Source organism: Hyalella azteca, unplaced genomic scaffold (genome assembly GCF_000764305.2).
Source record: "Hyalella azteca isolate HAZT.00-mixed unplaced genomic scaffold, Hazt_2.0.2 contig5139, whole genome shotgun sequence".
NCBI classification, from domain to species: domain Eukaryota; kingdom Metazoa; phylum Arthropoda; class Malacostraca; order Amphipoda; family Hyalellidae; genus Hyalella; species Hyalella azteca.
In genome coordinates, this window is record NW_025935338.1 from 126,464 (window position 1) to 142,865 (window position 16,402).

Consider the following 16,402-nt stretch of genomic DNA (forward strand, 5'->3'; position numbering starts at 1 on the left):
GTGCGCCACATCCTTTGATCAGTTCCAGAGTGTGCTATTCGAGAGTGTTTAACTTCATCAGTCTAAAGCGCACCGCCTTCCATCACTACCATTGTACGCCCATTGCACTAGTCCAGAAGGGCACCCGGCCATTCAACTAGTTCCAGAGTGCGCTTTTTGCCTTCAGTAGCAGGGTGTACTTCCTGCTTCAGTGTCAAGGTGCGTTCCCTGCCATCAGTCCCAAGGTTCGTTCGTTTCCATCAGCCCCAAGGTTCGTTCCTTTCCATCGGTCCCAAGGTTCGTTCCTTTCCATCAGTCCCAAGGTTCGTTCCTTTCCATCGGTCCCAAGGTTCGTTCCTTTCCATCGGTCCCAAGGTTCTTTCCCTGTCATCAGTCCCAGGGTGCGTTCCCTTTCATCATCAATGTTAAAAAGCCAGAACTGAGATGGATTACGAGGGCATTTCCTTACTAATATTCTACGCTCGTAACATGAGATTTTTGTATATTTCTTCAATTGGCCAAATGATTTTCTTGCTTGAGCGTAATTTCCTCATTTCTTTTATACTCGTATCGTACATATCTTGAATGAATTCATTAAATGATTGAATTGTAAAGCAGCTAATTAAATCTTTGACAAAAATACAGGAAAATTTAATTCGAGCGTCATTCCGTGACCATCATGTTATCCAGATAAGAATGGTTCAACGAGAAGAGGTTGCATCATCCCACTTAATTGCTACGGCAAGTGACAGCGAAGCCACTCCAATAAATGGAACTGTTTTGTTCATCGCCGAGACATAAGCGAGATAAGGGGCGTATCAAGGCTCGGTTTGAGAGGCTGAACTGAATAAATATTCAATTACGTTGAAGAAATAACTTCTACATCATTTCTGATAAGGTGGAGTAAAAGCCAGGAAAATTAATCTACGCACCTTTATAATTAAAATAATGCAGTAAATTGTTACCATGATATAACATTTTCATCATATTTTAAGGCCAAGATGGCACAGCATGAAGCACGCATTAAAATATAATACACGAATGTATGCAATAATGAAGAGAGGAACTTACAGTAATAATTGACGCTTTACTTGCTTTCAGAAAATAAAAAATACTCGGAGTACTCTTCAGAAAAACAGTAATTCACTCAATATGGATGCGCATTAATAATCACATTTTGTGAACATCAATATTTTGTTTATTTTTTTTACGTGCGTTGCTACTAGTATTATATATCATTCCCGTCTTGAGGCCTCCGTTACAGTCAATCCAGGCGTTCACGTTTCGCATAATTATGCTAAAATTTGTATCATTGTTGACTTGTTGTTCCGTATTAATACGATGTAGCGTCTCCTAATGGTTAGACCTGATGGCTGAACATGTCGCCTCGCTTGCTGGGGTCACGCAGTACGGGTAGTTGGGGTCTGTGCTGAACACGTAGTTGCCTGGACACTGCATCTGCACCCACTGGTAGTTACCCTGGCCAACGTCGCGGCAGGCCCAGTACCTGCACAGAGTACGATCAAAAGTTACAGGGATGCTCTGGCGAAATAGAAGTCCTATAAAATATATAAGTATAATATAATCAATATAATAGATATCCAAGCCCAATACCTAGATAGTGTTCGGTGAAAAGTTAAAGGGATGCCGAGGTGAGATTTTATACAAAATCTACAAAATAGACGAGTCTGCAAGTGTGAAAGTGTGCCCATTTGAAAATTGTGGAGCTGACTACAGAATCTTGAAACTGAGAGCGTTTAATAGAATCAAAATAAAAAAAAGTAAAAATAGAATGAAAAATATTAAAAAATAAGATAAATAAAATTAAGAATAATCACGCCATAAAAAAGACGAGGAATGAGTCATAAATGCCATTGAAGGCCAAAGGAATAAAGGAATAAGACAAGGTTCAATAATATAAACTATTTTACTAAACTAGATTTAAATGATAGACGCACAATTGACTGCAGGAGCCGTATGGATAGTTTCCCGCGGTTTCTGCAGAGCAAGTCGATGGAGTCGACGACGTGGTAGTTGAAGTCGATCCTCCGCTTGATGTGGTAGTTGTAGTACTTCCGTTTGGTGTGGTAGTTGTAGTCCCTCCGCTTGATGTGGTAGTTGTAGTCCCTCCGCTTGATGTGGTAGTTGTGGTCCCTACCCCTGAAGAGGTGTCGAAGCTACAAAAGGTTAAGGGAGCACACACAGAATCGTCTCCTTGCACGCAACTTGGTGGTACATAATCTGGGTCGAAGAAGTTGCCATTGGGACACGGCAGAGGACCTGCTGAGATTCCCCCCGCGCCATCACACACATAGTATTGAGTGCAGTTTGTGTCATCAGGACAGAGGCCTTTACATCCACTGGCACAGGGTATCGGAGGTGCCGATTGACAGTCCCCATTTTCATCCACGTATTGGCCTACATCACAATGTTGTGTAGCGGTCTGATCTCCTGCCTCCGTGCAGTAGAATCCGTCTGTGCAAGCGGGCGTAATTGCATGCCAACCGGCCGGATCATCTGTGATTTCATCACAGGAAGAAGGACCGGTAGGACCGACCGTTGTTGTTGTCGTTTCGGCAACACATTTTCCGTCAGTGCAAGTTCCCTCAGGCGTACAGTCAGTGACATCGTAGATTCCACCTGTGTTGCACACGTCCACATAATTGGAATCGTAAGGATCACAGCGGGTCGTAGTGCACGCGCACGTCGGTGCAGAATCTTTAGGCACACACGCTGCCACGCCAGCTTCTGGAAACACTTCGCATGTCTGCAGGAAAAAGTGGTAGCAATTGAAAATACAAGTGACATATTCAAAGTATACTTAGAAAGTATTATTTTCAACCTCATCTTAGGTTAATGTAATCAAGTAACTTTATTTTCTATATGTTTATTATTGAATATCAGTATTTATGTACTAGCTCTTTATTTTTCCCCATTAACTTCTTCTGAAAATCGATGTTAACAGCTTTCAAGTCCCTGCACACAAGTTTGACGTTGAAAATGTGAATGAAAATTATTTGACCTGTGTATTTTTTGGTGGTCAGCACAAAATGTATCAATTTGGATAAAATTATCCTTACCAGACGCAACTTCTGCTAAATTTTATGGGACAGAATTGTATTCATATATGGAAATTTAAAAATGCAAGGATAGATCATCAAACGAAATATGGCTGTATTATTACTGAAAATAATTAATTATTTGTCTAAATTATCATAAAAAATACTCTACAAAACGTTCGGGCACTGACGTATCCTGCGTCGCAGCTGGTAGGAGTTCCCTCAAAATCGAGGCAATAGACGACCTGCCAGCAGTGTTGGCAGTAGAAGCCATTTTCCACGTCTACACAATACGTGCCATTCTGACCCATCACAGCCCTGCACCTGAAGTAGGTAATGTAACTTATTGGCATCTATTGAGCTGATACAATAAAATGAGCTGAAAATATGGATAGACTCGGACTGCTTGGGATGTTATTACGATCCCATATAGTAATTAAGTAATGTATTTTTGTTGTCGGCCAGGCTTAATCATTAAAAAATATAACTCAGTACTCACTGCAGTGAGTGACAGAGAGCGCATTTTCTCGTCGACAAAAATGTGAAGTCAAGGATAGACAGACGGACGGACGGACATGACGAGCACATTAGCGCCTTTTTTCCATAAATGAGAAAATGCCCTAAAAATGTCAAAACTAAGCCGTCAATGACCACACTCATACTGTGATCGTACGGCCAAACGGCCAACACATTTCAGTGACACAAAGAAGGAATAGAACTGATAAATAATAACACAAATTATACAGCATGAACTACTAATACAAAAATATGTGTTTTCTTTAGACCTAACAATCCCTAATGTAACTTTCGACCTCAACTTTGCAACAGTTTTTCCAAGTTCTTACCATGGCACGCTGATGAGGAGCATCTGAAAAAAATGAAATTTCAATAACTCCTTTTAGTTTAAAGATGGAAGTAATATCAGGTGAAAATTTAACAAACATCTAATCCTGAATTGAATTTATTCTAATTAGTTTAAATTCATTGCGCCAATGTAATTAAGTTAATAAATGTGAAAAGATGCGATAAACTTGATTTGCTGTGGCAAATATTTATTTAAAGCCAACAAATAACATCCTCTTTGTTGATTTTATGCAATCAAACGTAAAAACAAAAACAAATTGTAGATTTGGTAAACACTGCCATCGCCATGTAGTGAATAGTATTTATATGATATGTATACACACAAGCCAATACCTACCAGAATGACAGCACCGGCAGTTGTGTTCATCATGAAAGCTGCAATTAAAGGTGATCGGCAAGCAGAGATTTTTTAAACGCTCATCTGTTCTGCAATTTGAAAGATCATTTGATTCAATGACGATTAAAATGAATTAAGTACTAAAGTCGAAAAATTTTTACACATAAACGTAATATTTGGTTTTCTCAATCAATTGTCACTTGATTTATGATTCAAGGTTACGTAAATCACGCAGGTAAAAGGTAATGAATTTTATTGCTCAAGCCTGAGTGCGATGTCCTGTTAATGGCAAATTAAACCCAAATCTGGTTTCTATCGCCTCAGCAGCATCAATAAGCGCTCTCCTAAGTATACGAGTGTACGTATGCCTAGGGCAAAGGAAAAATATAAATGTCACTATATCATGGTGACATGTAAAGTTACATATAAATGTCACCACAGATAAAGGCTTGAACATTTTGGCAATTAAGGCAAAAGGTGTCGAAGTTGGCGTGACTGGCCAACCGAATTAGGTTTCCAAACGATAATGGAGAGATTAATGATACATTTGAAATAGCACTTATTGAAGTTTATCATTGCAGAGAGAATAAACGTTATTTGAAAATTTATTTCGGGAAACTAACATTCACGTTTGGCGGGCGAGCCAAAAATTTCAGAAGTGGTGAAAAATGCAAGCACCCCAAAATTAAAGTATAAATTATCACGGGTTGTGCAGTATTCATAACAATTAAAATATCAAAGTTACTAGAGTAGAAAATAATATGGAAGCTATGGGACAACAAGAGTTAACACTGGAACTGGTAAGCAGGCGCGAGTTTTAAGGCTTAATCAAAATCTTAAACCACGACTTAAAATCTTAAAAGTAATGTCGAAGTGAGCTGCAGCTCGGTCTTATATAGACGAGCCAGCACTGCTCTTAATGGTCGTTCTTCAAGAGGCCGGGTTGGGATTTTTTTTTAATTTGGCCGGAACACTTACGAGAGTGCGATATCATCTTCGTTCAGTTCTGGTAACATACATGATTAACCCAAGCATTAAATGCCTTTTCCTTCGCACTTGTCACTACTTTGTATCGGACACCTCAACAGATAAGATAGCTTATCAATGTTTTTCAGGCTAGAATTCATCTATCAGTGGGTAAATGAAACTCGAATATGATGAACGGTTAATTTGATATCTTTGATGATTTCAAAAGAAACTAGAAGAGGTAGTGCTTGGTTCTTGCATAATTTGTGCAGCATCAATTGTTTTTATCAAACAGTGATAAGAGATCAGAGAGGAGCTTTCGGGGAATTTTTAAATGAAAAATTTATTCTTTCATGACGAACAAAGAAAATCATCGATATCTGTGCTGTAAACAACTGATGTGTCACATCGCAAATTTTTATCTATAGACCGATAAATTTTAATAAAAAAAAACTCAATATAAAAATCAATAAAAAACTAGAAATCTATTTAAATGTAAAATATATTGATTTATATCGGCGATTTTCAGGAAAAATTTATTTCCACAAGTATATTTATGCGTTTCAGAGTAAGACTTACTGAGGAAACACATTCGAAACCTTTTAGTGGAACTAAAGAACAGGAAAATTGATAATGAGGAACATAATTAATACGAATGAGGAAACTTCGATGGGAAATATCAGTGGTTAAGATTGCACACACACATTACATAATATACAGAGGTTTCAGCATTTATTAGGCCGTAGGCCTGTCGCCGATTCTTAACATTGCAGAACATCCACAGCTTGTTGCGGGCTTGAACTCGCAACTTACTGCTTCAAATTGTCATCTTTGTACTCTGAACTTTAACCACTGAGCCACCCTGCCAGGAGATAAAGTAGTATTTAATTGGACTAGTCATTAGGATAAATCTAACCATTGTTTGAGCCGTGATATAAATTTGTGAGTCATTCTGACTCACTTTTTTTTACACAGCTCGCTGCCTTGCGCTCACTCGACCCGTCCCATGACTATATATGAAGCCGACGTTAGTCATGACATATGAGCAAGTCAGGAAGACCTGTAGTTTTTCTTCCCGTTGAATAGCATTTTATTTATAGCCTACAAATGAGTCTACTCTTAAGTTTTACAGACTCTCACTTCTCTGAGTGAGATTCGAGTGAGCAAACAGTAATTCCTCATATTGAGTTTTTATCAGAACGTCTCATGGTGCACTGTTGCATTATTTGTAATTCAAGTGCTTCGTCATGCAGGTGGAGAACAAAACAACTGTTTTGAAAATACTTTATGCGACTGTTTTTTTATGTGAAGATCTGCAAATGAAAGCCTTTAACTTCCGCAGGGAATGACTTCCAGTTTGATGGTGAACTTCTGCTCAATAATTATTAAATTTTGATCTATCCTGCAAGCTAATTTATTCTGCTGAAGTGGCTAGAGTGCAGGATTATGGATTTCACTATATTCACTATATTTGAAGGTTCAAGAAGATAAAACTTACTTAATTTCTTGCAGGATTCTTGCAAGAGATTAAGCAGAACTATTATCTGCCAAAATAGATAAAAAAAGGATGTGAAATGCCCTCTTGATAACATTTTTAGTCAAAGTGGAAGATGTATTTGAGAGACTCCGGACGAGGTATAAGGCATGATATATTTAAACAGCCTTCTGAATGTTCTTCATCGGCAAAAATTATACTGATAATAAATTTACAAAGATTAACTGACATGTATTCGCAATTTAGTTTCGTAAATCCAACAAAAGTCAAAATAAATTAGTAAATAAAACTAAAATTTTATTCTTTAGTAACAGGATAAAAACTATAAAAATATAGCAAAGAATAAATAACAACAAAAAATGTCATAAGTCCAACTAAAGATCATAAATCGTTCTCAAACCGTTGCGCCGTGTCTTTCAAATTATTAAATCGACCTCAGCCCTAACTCTTCATTTCTTCCCCTTTAAATCTTCATTCATTATCCAATCCTTAAATTCCTTTTTAATTTCCAAAAAATTTCTAATCCTTCTTTTTAAATTTCAAATAAATTTCCAATCCTTCCTTTTAAATTTCCAATTCTATATTTTAAACTCAAAATTCAGGATTATCTAGATTCTTAAAATTATCCAACGAACTGCTTTCCATTCACTGCATTCGTCCATCCACGAATAGCTTACCTTCGAAAATAGCTGTTGATATGTCGATTAAATGTAGTTGTGTTAACGTATAAATAAAAATTCGAATGATAAAAGCAAACTAAATGTTGCTGGATGATCCATTAATATTTTTTGATTTTTATATTGCTACTTTAAGGCATCTCACATTTTACAGAATATTTATGATGTTACTAGCCCTTCGCACAAATAATTTATGATCGGGAATAGATAAAATCAGAACTCAGTAGCGTACATTTACCTACCTACAACCTGAGGTATCTTCCTATCCTCTTACCTCGGTAAAATACAATCAGTGACATTATTGCAACGAAGCTCGGTCACAAACTCGATCTGGGGCCATACTTTTAAAACTCGCTAAGTCAACGAAGTACTTACGCTCTATTTTCTTGTCTATGATTGGTGGATTTTGCTTGAAAGGCCGTCAATGATTGACTGATGAACTTACGATCTCTTAACTTTTTTTGAAAGTATAGGCCCTGAACGTTTGCAATGGATGTGCCTGAAAATGGCCATTTTGCCTGTATGCTCATTGATTGACGTCTATGTTTTTGTTTCTATACTTGATGCTTGCAGGTATTTTTTGTTTTAAGTTTATGCTGAATATTGTAAATATTTTTAGCCAAGAATTGTATTAAGCAAAAATAAAACTATTATAGGAGATACAGAATTTTTCACAGGTTAGTTTACATGGAGAACTGCTTTAGCGTACAATTTTTGGGTCTTTTCTCAAGGAAGAATAGTAACTCATTACAAGCATCGTTCAATTATTGTATTCAATTCATTATTATTATTTCCTCCTTGTTGACAGTACTTTAAATCTATGTTTTAATCCCGTAGTTGTAAAATTAGATCTCATAGGCCAACTTAAGTGTCAAGTTATGAGCAATCTGTTGGTGTTATAACCACGAAGTGTTATAATACCTTTCGATAATTGATGTTATGAATCCTAATTGATGTTATACCCTTTGTTGTTGGTTTAGCTGATGATATTGACTGTCATTTAAGCTAATTTTTCTAATTTTTAACCAAGTAATTAGTTTATCACAAAAATTCTGAAGCGTAGTGGCCGAAATAACTTATTCAAATTAAATACAATATTTGATGAATTTCTTATTCACAAACGTTGGATCATACGTTTAAATGTACTGACATTTTGAAGACGATAACAAATTTGTAATACTGCAATTTTCATTTGAAAGATATTTTCCCTTCTTAATGGTAAAAATTCGTAATTTCGGAGGTTATTACGTAATGTAGTCACGGAGAAAATACATAATAGAATTTGAAATTGAAGGTACTTGAACGTTCAGATAGCGCCAAAATTTCACAGCATTGTTGACGTGAATGCTAGACTGCGGTGTCAGTCATTAGATTTAGAACCGTATATCTCATATTTTTTAGCTTGTATAAACTATTCTGAATCGCTGCTTCACTAATATCATTCATACACAATAAAACAATGAGATCAGAGTAATAGTTTCCATGTAAGTAAATGAATATACGTTTAATTATAGACTGAACTGGACGAATATGGTTCAAACTTGAGCCATAAATATTTTATCGACATCTTATGACAAGCTGTCGTAAACTTAATGCTATTAAAAGCTGCATGAAGTGTCAGCCTCTTTTTCCCTGAACCAAAAATTATCGTACGGATGTTCTAGGTAGATGAAATAGAAAATTATAGATGAAATTGCAATATTTGTTGTCAATTTATTGAGCGCTGAGATGCGGAATATTTTTATTGGAACGATTTCATGTGTCAGGTCTTTTTTTACAAACATTGAAAACACCGTGAGAAGAAATACCTTTGTACCAGAATTAATATCTTAGATACATATTAGCCCGCGCCCCTTCCTGTAGTTTCCGATTGCAAGCGCTCATTTTTTTCCGCTAAGAATTCTGTTTTTCAATCTATCTTTTAGTGCCTACCGTAGTGCCGCGATGTGTCCTTTCTATCCGTCCCAGTACGTGCTATTCCTATCTGTCCTATAATGCACCCTTCAATATCTGATCTTTGCTTTAGGTCTTAGAATGCATCCCTTCAGAATCTTCCAAAGTGGGTCACTGAGTGCGTCCCTTCCATTTGTCTGATTGCACCCCGTTTCCTTAGCATCAGGGTGCACCTTATTCCATAAGTCACACAGTGCACCCCATTTCATTAGTCTCAGAGTGGACCCCATCCCATCAGTGCCTGCGTGTACACCCTTTCATTAGTCCCAGGATGTACTCCTTCCATCAGTTTTAGACTACACCCTATTCCATCAGTCCCAAAGTGTACCCCATTCCATCACTCCTAGAATTCACCCTATATCATTAGTCTTTGAGTGCGCACCATTCCATCAGTCTCATAGTGCATCCCATTCCATCAGTCCCTGAGTGCATCCCATTTCATCAGTCCCAGAGTGGACCCCATTCAATCAGTCCCTGAGTGCACCCCATTCCATCAGTCTCAGAGTGCACCCCTTCCATTAGTTCCAATGTCTGGACTGCGTCTTTCCTACAAGGGAAAGTTGGGCAGAAGTTCCGTCGTCACGGCGTGAGTAGAATAAGGTTTAGTCATCAAGTTTCTCCACTTAGAGACTCATTAAGAGCACCGTTTACTTCTTTCATATTTTTTTATAACATTTCAAGTAATATACTTCGTAAGTTACGCACATAATTTTATTTATTTGAGTGCAAAATGTGGTTACACAGTCTTAGAATAGCGCTCCATATAAAGCCGGAGTTAGAAAATATTCTATCAAAAGAAAATAAGTTCAATAATCTTTAATAAAATTGTATTAAAAATCAAATGAATTCATTTCAGTCTTACTTATGGATCCGTTCGCGATATATTCAAGTGTAGGGGAAAAGTAACGGCAAACCTAAAAAGAATAACTTAAAAGTTGGTTCCAAGTTTGTTCAGGTATTTTTAAATTAGAGCGACATTATTTGCAAGCGGTACATATTTCTAGCTTTATTGTTATTTTCTTATTGCAACCCCTCGTCAAACTTTGGAGCAACTTCGTGAACTGACTTTTAGCCTTAAATCATGTGTGCCTTATATTATGATGATAGCAAAGTGATCCGGGAATAATGCTAATTATTTCTGACAAGTTACGAAACTTCATTTCTTTATGATACTCGAATATTCATGCAGCGCTTCGCATAATCATGCATTCAGATGAAGATGGTAATTTTGGTGGACTCAGAATGCCGTGTTCCGAAGGGAACACTTTTTGGGAACAAGCGAGAACTATGACTCACCGTGAACTTCAACAATTCCGGTAAGTTGGAAATGACTTATCAGAAACTATGATCAGTCGCAATCAAGTAAGGAAACACGTGTGATGCTCATTCTCATATATATACATTTTTCTTCTGGGTCCAACTGTACACAACAGCAAACGCTTTTCTCTAGAATACTCTAATTTCATTTTACTTTAGCATTTTCCTTATCTTTTAAGAGCTTGGGAGAGTCAATTACATTATAATAATGTTTTGTCTGGCCTAGAAAAGTCTTGAAATGAAGCTTCTAAGTATGATTGATTCAAGCGATATTCCGTGACCATCATGTTATACAGATAAGAATGTGGCCGCGAGAAGAGGTTGCTTCATCCCACTTAATTGCTGTGGCAAGTGACAGCGAAGCCACTCCAATAAATGGAACTTTTTTGTTCATCACCGAGACATCAGTGAGATAAGGGGCGTATCAAGGCTCGGCTTGAGAGGCTGAACTTATGAAATCTGTCACTTGAAATATGAGCACTTCTTATGCAAGAGTATAAATTGTAATTAAACTATAACTAAAATTTGGTAGTTTTATTCATTCACTCTCCAATTTCTCTGTGCCATTGTTTCTTTATTTAAATCACCATATTTGTGAACAGTAATTTATCAAGCAAATCAACGAGGAGGTTCATCTACATTATGAAGGATAAAAATTATTCCTTTTAAAGACAATCAATCAGTTATTTAAATTTATTCTTCACAACACCACCATTAATTGTTAATACATTTTTACAATTGTTACCAATAGTTTATACGAACTGCGATTTTGCATATTACAAAACTTGCGTTATTATTTTCCAAATAACCTCTGCGTTGCATCACTTTAAACAAAAATATGAATTTTTATATTTTGTGTAATTTTGTAGTTGAAGGTTTCGGTGAAGTGAAACATTAAAGTTTTATTGAAATTTGCTGGATTTCGATCGCTGGTCTTGCGTTTCACCACAACAAAATAAGTAGTCCCCCTAGACTACTTACTTAGTAGTCCCCTAGACTACTTATTTAGTAGTCCCCTAGACTTGCTGTACTCGCACAGCCGTGGCACTGCAGGTCGCCTCGTCCGCGGGTGCCACGCAGTACGGGTAGCTGGGGTCCGTGCTGAACACGCGGTCACCCGAGCATGTCATCTGCACCCACTGGTAGTTACCCTGACCCACCTCCCGGCACGACCAGTACCTTCAAAAGTATCACCGAAATGTATGGGCAAAAATGGATGAGAAAAAAATCTCTGAGAAAAAATTTATGAGTAAAAAAACGTATGAGAAAAAAAATTTATGAAAAATGTATGAGTAAAAATGTATGAGCAAAGATGTAATTCACGGAATGCACACTATGCACATTGGAAAAACTATAGGCGACGAGTAAAAAAAAAGATTTTAAATATTTGTCAACTTTCAATGATTTATGACAAAGGTTTATTTGTGCTTGTCGCTCTACGCTGCAATTAAATTTTTGTCTAAACAACAACGTTTTTTATTCCGATGAAAAGAACACGGCCGTCTACCTGATCATAGGCTGATGGCATGACAGTTTATTGGACCTAAAAAAATAAAAGTGTGTGTCTTAGTAAAAAATTATCGGCCTATTCCGACCAATTTACTTACAATTGACTGCACGAGCCGTAAGGATAGTTGCCAGCGGTTCCCGCGGAGCAGGTAGATGGAGTACTGCTTACACTGGATGCTGTAGTGTTCACTACTCCGCTTGGCGTGGTAGTTGTATTCACTCCCCCTGATGAGGTGTCGAAACTACAAAAGGTTAAGGGAGCACACACAGAATCGTCTCCTTGCACGCAACTTGGCGGTACAGCATCTGGGTCGAAGAAGTTGCCATTGGGACACACCAGAGGACCTGCTGAGATTCCACCCGCGCCATCACACACGTAGTATTGAGTGCAGTTTGTTTCATCAGGACAGTAGCCTCGACATCCGCTATCACAGGGTATTGGAGGTGCCGATTGACAGTTCCCATTTTCATCCACGTATTGTCCTACAGCACACTGGATATTATTGGTCTGTACGCCTGCCGCCGTGCAGTAGAATCCGTCTGTGCAGGCGGGCGGAATTGCATGCCAACCGGTCGCATCACCTGTGATTTCATCACAGGATGAAGGACTGGGAGGATCGACCGTTGTTGCTCCGGCAACACATTTTCCGTCAGTGCAAGTTCCCACAGGCGTACAGTCAGTGACATCGTATATTCCTCCTGTGTTGCACACGTCCACATAATTTGGATCATAAGGATCACAGACGCTTGCAGTGCACGCGCACGTCGTTGCAGAACCTGTAGGCACGCAAGCTGCCACGCCAGCTGAGGGAAACACTTCGCATGCCTGCAGAAAAAAGCGGTAGCAATTGAAAATAGTTTGATGATTTTTATAATATTTCTAATATTTCAGTCTGAACTACTTAGAAAGTGTCATCTTCAACCTCTCCTTAGATTATATCAATAGAATTGTGATTACACAGTACATGAGAAATGCAATTAACTAACTTTATTTTCTCTATGTCTACTATTGAATATTAGCATTTATGTAACTAGCTCTCTATTTTTCCCATACAACTTCTTCTGAAAATCGATGTTAAATCCTCACAATCGTACAATACAAGTTTAATATTTCAGATGTAAATGAAAATTTGGCATGTGTATTTTATGGAGGTCAGCCCAAAATTTATGAATTTTGGATAAAATTATCGTTATCAGACGCCATTTCCGCCAAATTTTATGGGACAGAATTTATTCGTGAATCGAAAATTAAAAAATTTAAGAATAGATCATCAAACATAATAAGGCTGCACTGTTACGGAAATTATTTAATTATTCGCCTAAATTATCGTGAAAATTGTCTACAATACGTTCAGGTACTGACGTATCCTGCTTCGCAGCTGGTAGGAGTTTCTACAGAAGCGAGGCAGAAGACCATCTGCCAGCAGTGTTGGCAGTAGTAGCCATCTTCCTTGTCTTCACAATACGTGTCATTCTGACCCATCACAGCCCTGTACATGAAGTAGGTAAATGTAACTTATCACTTATCGGCATCTATTGAGCTGATACAATACAATGAACAGAAAATATATAGAGACTAGGACTGCCTGGGATGTTATTACGAACCCATATATTAAGAAATAGATTTTTCCTGCCGGGTTTTAACCAATAAAAACGTGAAAACAAAGCCGTCAATGACCACATTCGTCATTCTGTGATCGTATGGCAAACCCATTCAAGTGACACAAAGAAGGAAAAGAACTGATAAATGATAACACAAATAATGAAGTATGAACCCCTATTGAAAAAAATATGTGTTTTCTTTAGCCCCAACTATCCCTAATGTAACTTTCGACCTCAACTTTGCAATACGAACCGCGGATTCTTTGGTCTAAGATCCTATTTCAGAGCCTTTCTCGAAATATTGAAATAAATGCTAATTTAAGATTTGTTATTAATGAACTAACAATGAAACATACTAGGAAAATAAGTAAAAATTTAGTACAAATGAATAACAAAATAATATGACTAATAACAACAATAACTTCTCTAAACATCAATTAAACTACACGAGCGATTTTTACAATAATCGAAAACCTGGAATTAAATCCCACCTTTGTTGTGGGGTTTAAATCGCAATGAAAAATACAGATAATTCTTAAGCGAGGTTTCGTCAATGCTGAATTAGAACTTAAACTAAAAAATATTAAAAAATCTAAAATTTAATAAATCATTGCCTCCTTTAACCCTAAAACTATATATTAATTCTAAAAGTTATATCAGATGCGAGCTTTTGGTGTTTACAAAGACCGCAGGATTTAAAAATTCAGGTCAAAACTTCGTGTAGTCTGTCAAGAAACTTAGTTTAGGAACTTTCACTCTCCAAGTCGCGAAAATTTCAGTCAAACCGTAGTGCAAAAAATGCTATTTCTCATCGCTTATGCAGTGATACTGAAACTGAGTATATACAAATTTATAGTGAAACTAGTGTTTAGATTACTGTGCATCTGTCATTATCGCACACAAATACGTAGAGTGATATTTACCAAAGAAATAAATGCTTGATAAAAATACATTTACGATCATTTTTCTGGCTCTCTCATTTTGTTCATAAAAAACACATAATGGACAAAATCATACAACGAATGAGTTATTCTAAAAATGAACCGATGGATGTTTAAGCAAAGAGTACCGGACTTTATGAACTAATACCTGAGTAACTTCGATTAAAATTTATTTTATCAACTTTTTTTCAGTGTTTCCAAGTTTCGAAGCTTACCATGGCACGCCGATGAGGAGCATCTGTAAAAAGGTATAAAGTTTTAATAACTTCGTACAGAATAACGAAAGAAATGACATTAGATGAAAATGTAACAAATTGAATTTAATTGTTTAATTAATTGAAATAATTGTACCAATTTAATTAGGTTAAATAATGAGAAAAGAAATGCGATAAACTTAATTTTGTGTTGCAAATATTTATTTAACGTCATCAAATAACATCTTCTTTGTTTATTTTATGTAATTAAACGTAAAAACAAAACAAGCTATTCGTAGACGCGGCAAACACTGCCATCGGTATGTAGTGAATTGTATTTTTATGATATCTACACTAAGCCAATACGGCAATACTTACCAGAATGACAGCACCGGTAGCTGTGTTCATCGTTATATAGCTGCAAAGGTAACCGGTACGCAGATATTTTTTTAAACGCTGATCTGTTCTGCAACTTGAAAGATAAGTTTAATTCAATGTCTATTAATATGAATTTACTACCAAAGTTAAACAATTTGTACATATAAATGTTATATTTGGTTTTCTCAATCAATTGTGTTACTTAATGTGTGATTCAAGGATCCGCGAATTACGCTAGCAAAAGTTAAATGAATTTTATTGTTCGAGTCAAAGTGCGATCTCCTGTAAATGTTAAATTAAGCCTATAAAGCTGGTTTTTATCGCCTATGCAGTATCAGTAAGCGTCTTTCTCCTAAGCATACGAGTGCACGCCGAGTACTGAAGTGAGATACCTTATAACTCTCGAACTCTTTTGAGTGTGCAAGATCAATTCATGCTTTGTACACGCCGGCACGGTAAGTCTGTGGTTAAATGCGAGCACTTAACCCACTGTTGCTAACATTCGTCACGAATTTTTATCGGGGCTCTCAATAGAAAGGATAACGTATCAATGTTTTTATTTGCAAAATTTTCTTTAGTCCGACAGTGAATGGAACCAAGATACTGTAATGAGGTATTTAGGGAGGGGTTAATATTTCTTACGATTTCGGAAGATTGAAAAGGTGATTCTTAACATGTATTTTAATAAATTTCGTCAGTTTTTGCGGATGGGGGCCAATTTGGATTTTTTTACGTAAATTAACATGTTATTATTAATATATCGGCACACTGAAATTAAGACTCGTATCTTCTCAGCCAGCGATTTTTGGTTAGCATAGCCTATTTGAATTCTCCACATGAACACACGCTGCTTGGAACTATGGTCGAATCTACTGTATATACTTATAACCCGAAAAAAATACAATCAAGTGTCATAGCATAAATGAAATAGATGCCATTTTCGGTAAAAAAATGAGACAAAAGGAATTAGCTTAACCAAAGCATTCCGGAACCAAAATTTACTAGCAAGTTAAATGGACAATTTTGAATGAAAATAGGAAATAAGGAGAATGCATTAATGCCATCGTGGAAGGAATTTAATCACGGAAATGAAAACTTGCCTCGGTTAAACATTAACTGAAAAAATGTGTG

General features: G+C 36.8%; 1 protein-coding gene across 3 annotated transcripts; it reads right to left on the bottom strand.

The window, feature by feature from the left end:
* Positions 1–647: 647 nt before the first annotated feature.
* On the bottom strand, positions 648–15,630 carry LOC108679406 (integumentary mucin C.1). 3 transcript variants are annotated; one of them, XM_018168024.2, is made up of 5 exons: positions 15,272–15,393; positions 14,915–14,937; positions 13,520–13,646; positions 12,255–12,982; positions 648–1,486 (listed from the first exon to the last, which is right to left on the bottom strand). In XM_018168024.2, the coding sequence occupies exons 1-5, from the start codon at positions 15,299–15,301 to the stop codon at positions 1,333–1,335; spliced, it is 1,062 nt and encodes a 353-aa protein (XP_018023513.1). In that variant the 5' UTR covers positions 15,302–15,393; the 3' UTR covers positions 648–1,332. The 3 variants fall into 3 exon arrangements, with proteins under 3 accessions (XP_018023513.1, XP_018023511.1, XP_018023512.1); XM_018168022.2 differs by lacking the exons at positions 12,255–12,982; positions 13,520–13,646; positions 14,915–14,937; positions 15,272–15,393 and adding exons at positions 1,938–2,746; positions 3,230–3,362; positions 3,884–3,906; positions 4,240–4,355 and having other exon boundaries at positions 803–1,486; XM_018168023.2 differs by lacking the exon at positions 648–1,486 and adding an exon at positions 11,228–11,826 and having other exon boundaries at positions 15,272–15,630.
* Positions 15,631–16,402: the final 772 nt, after the last annotated feature.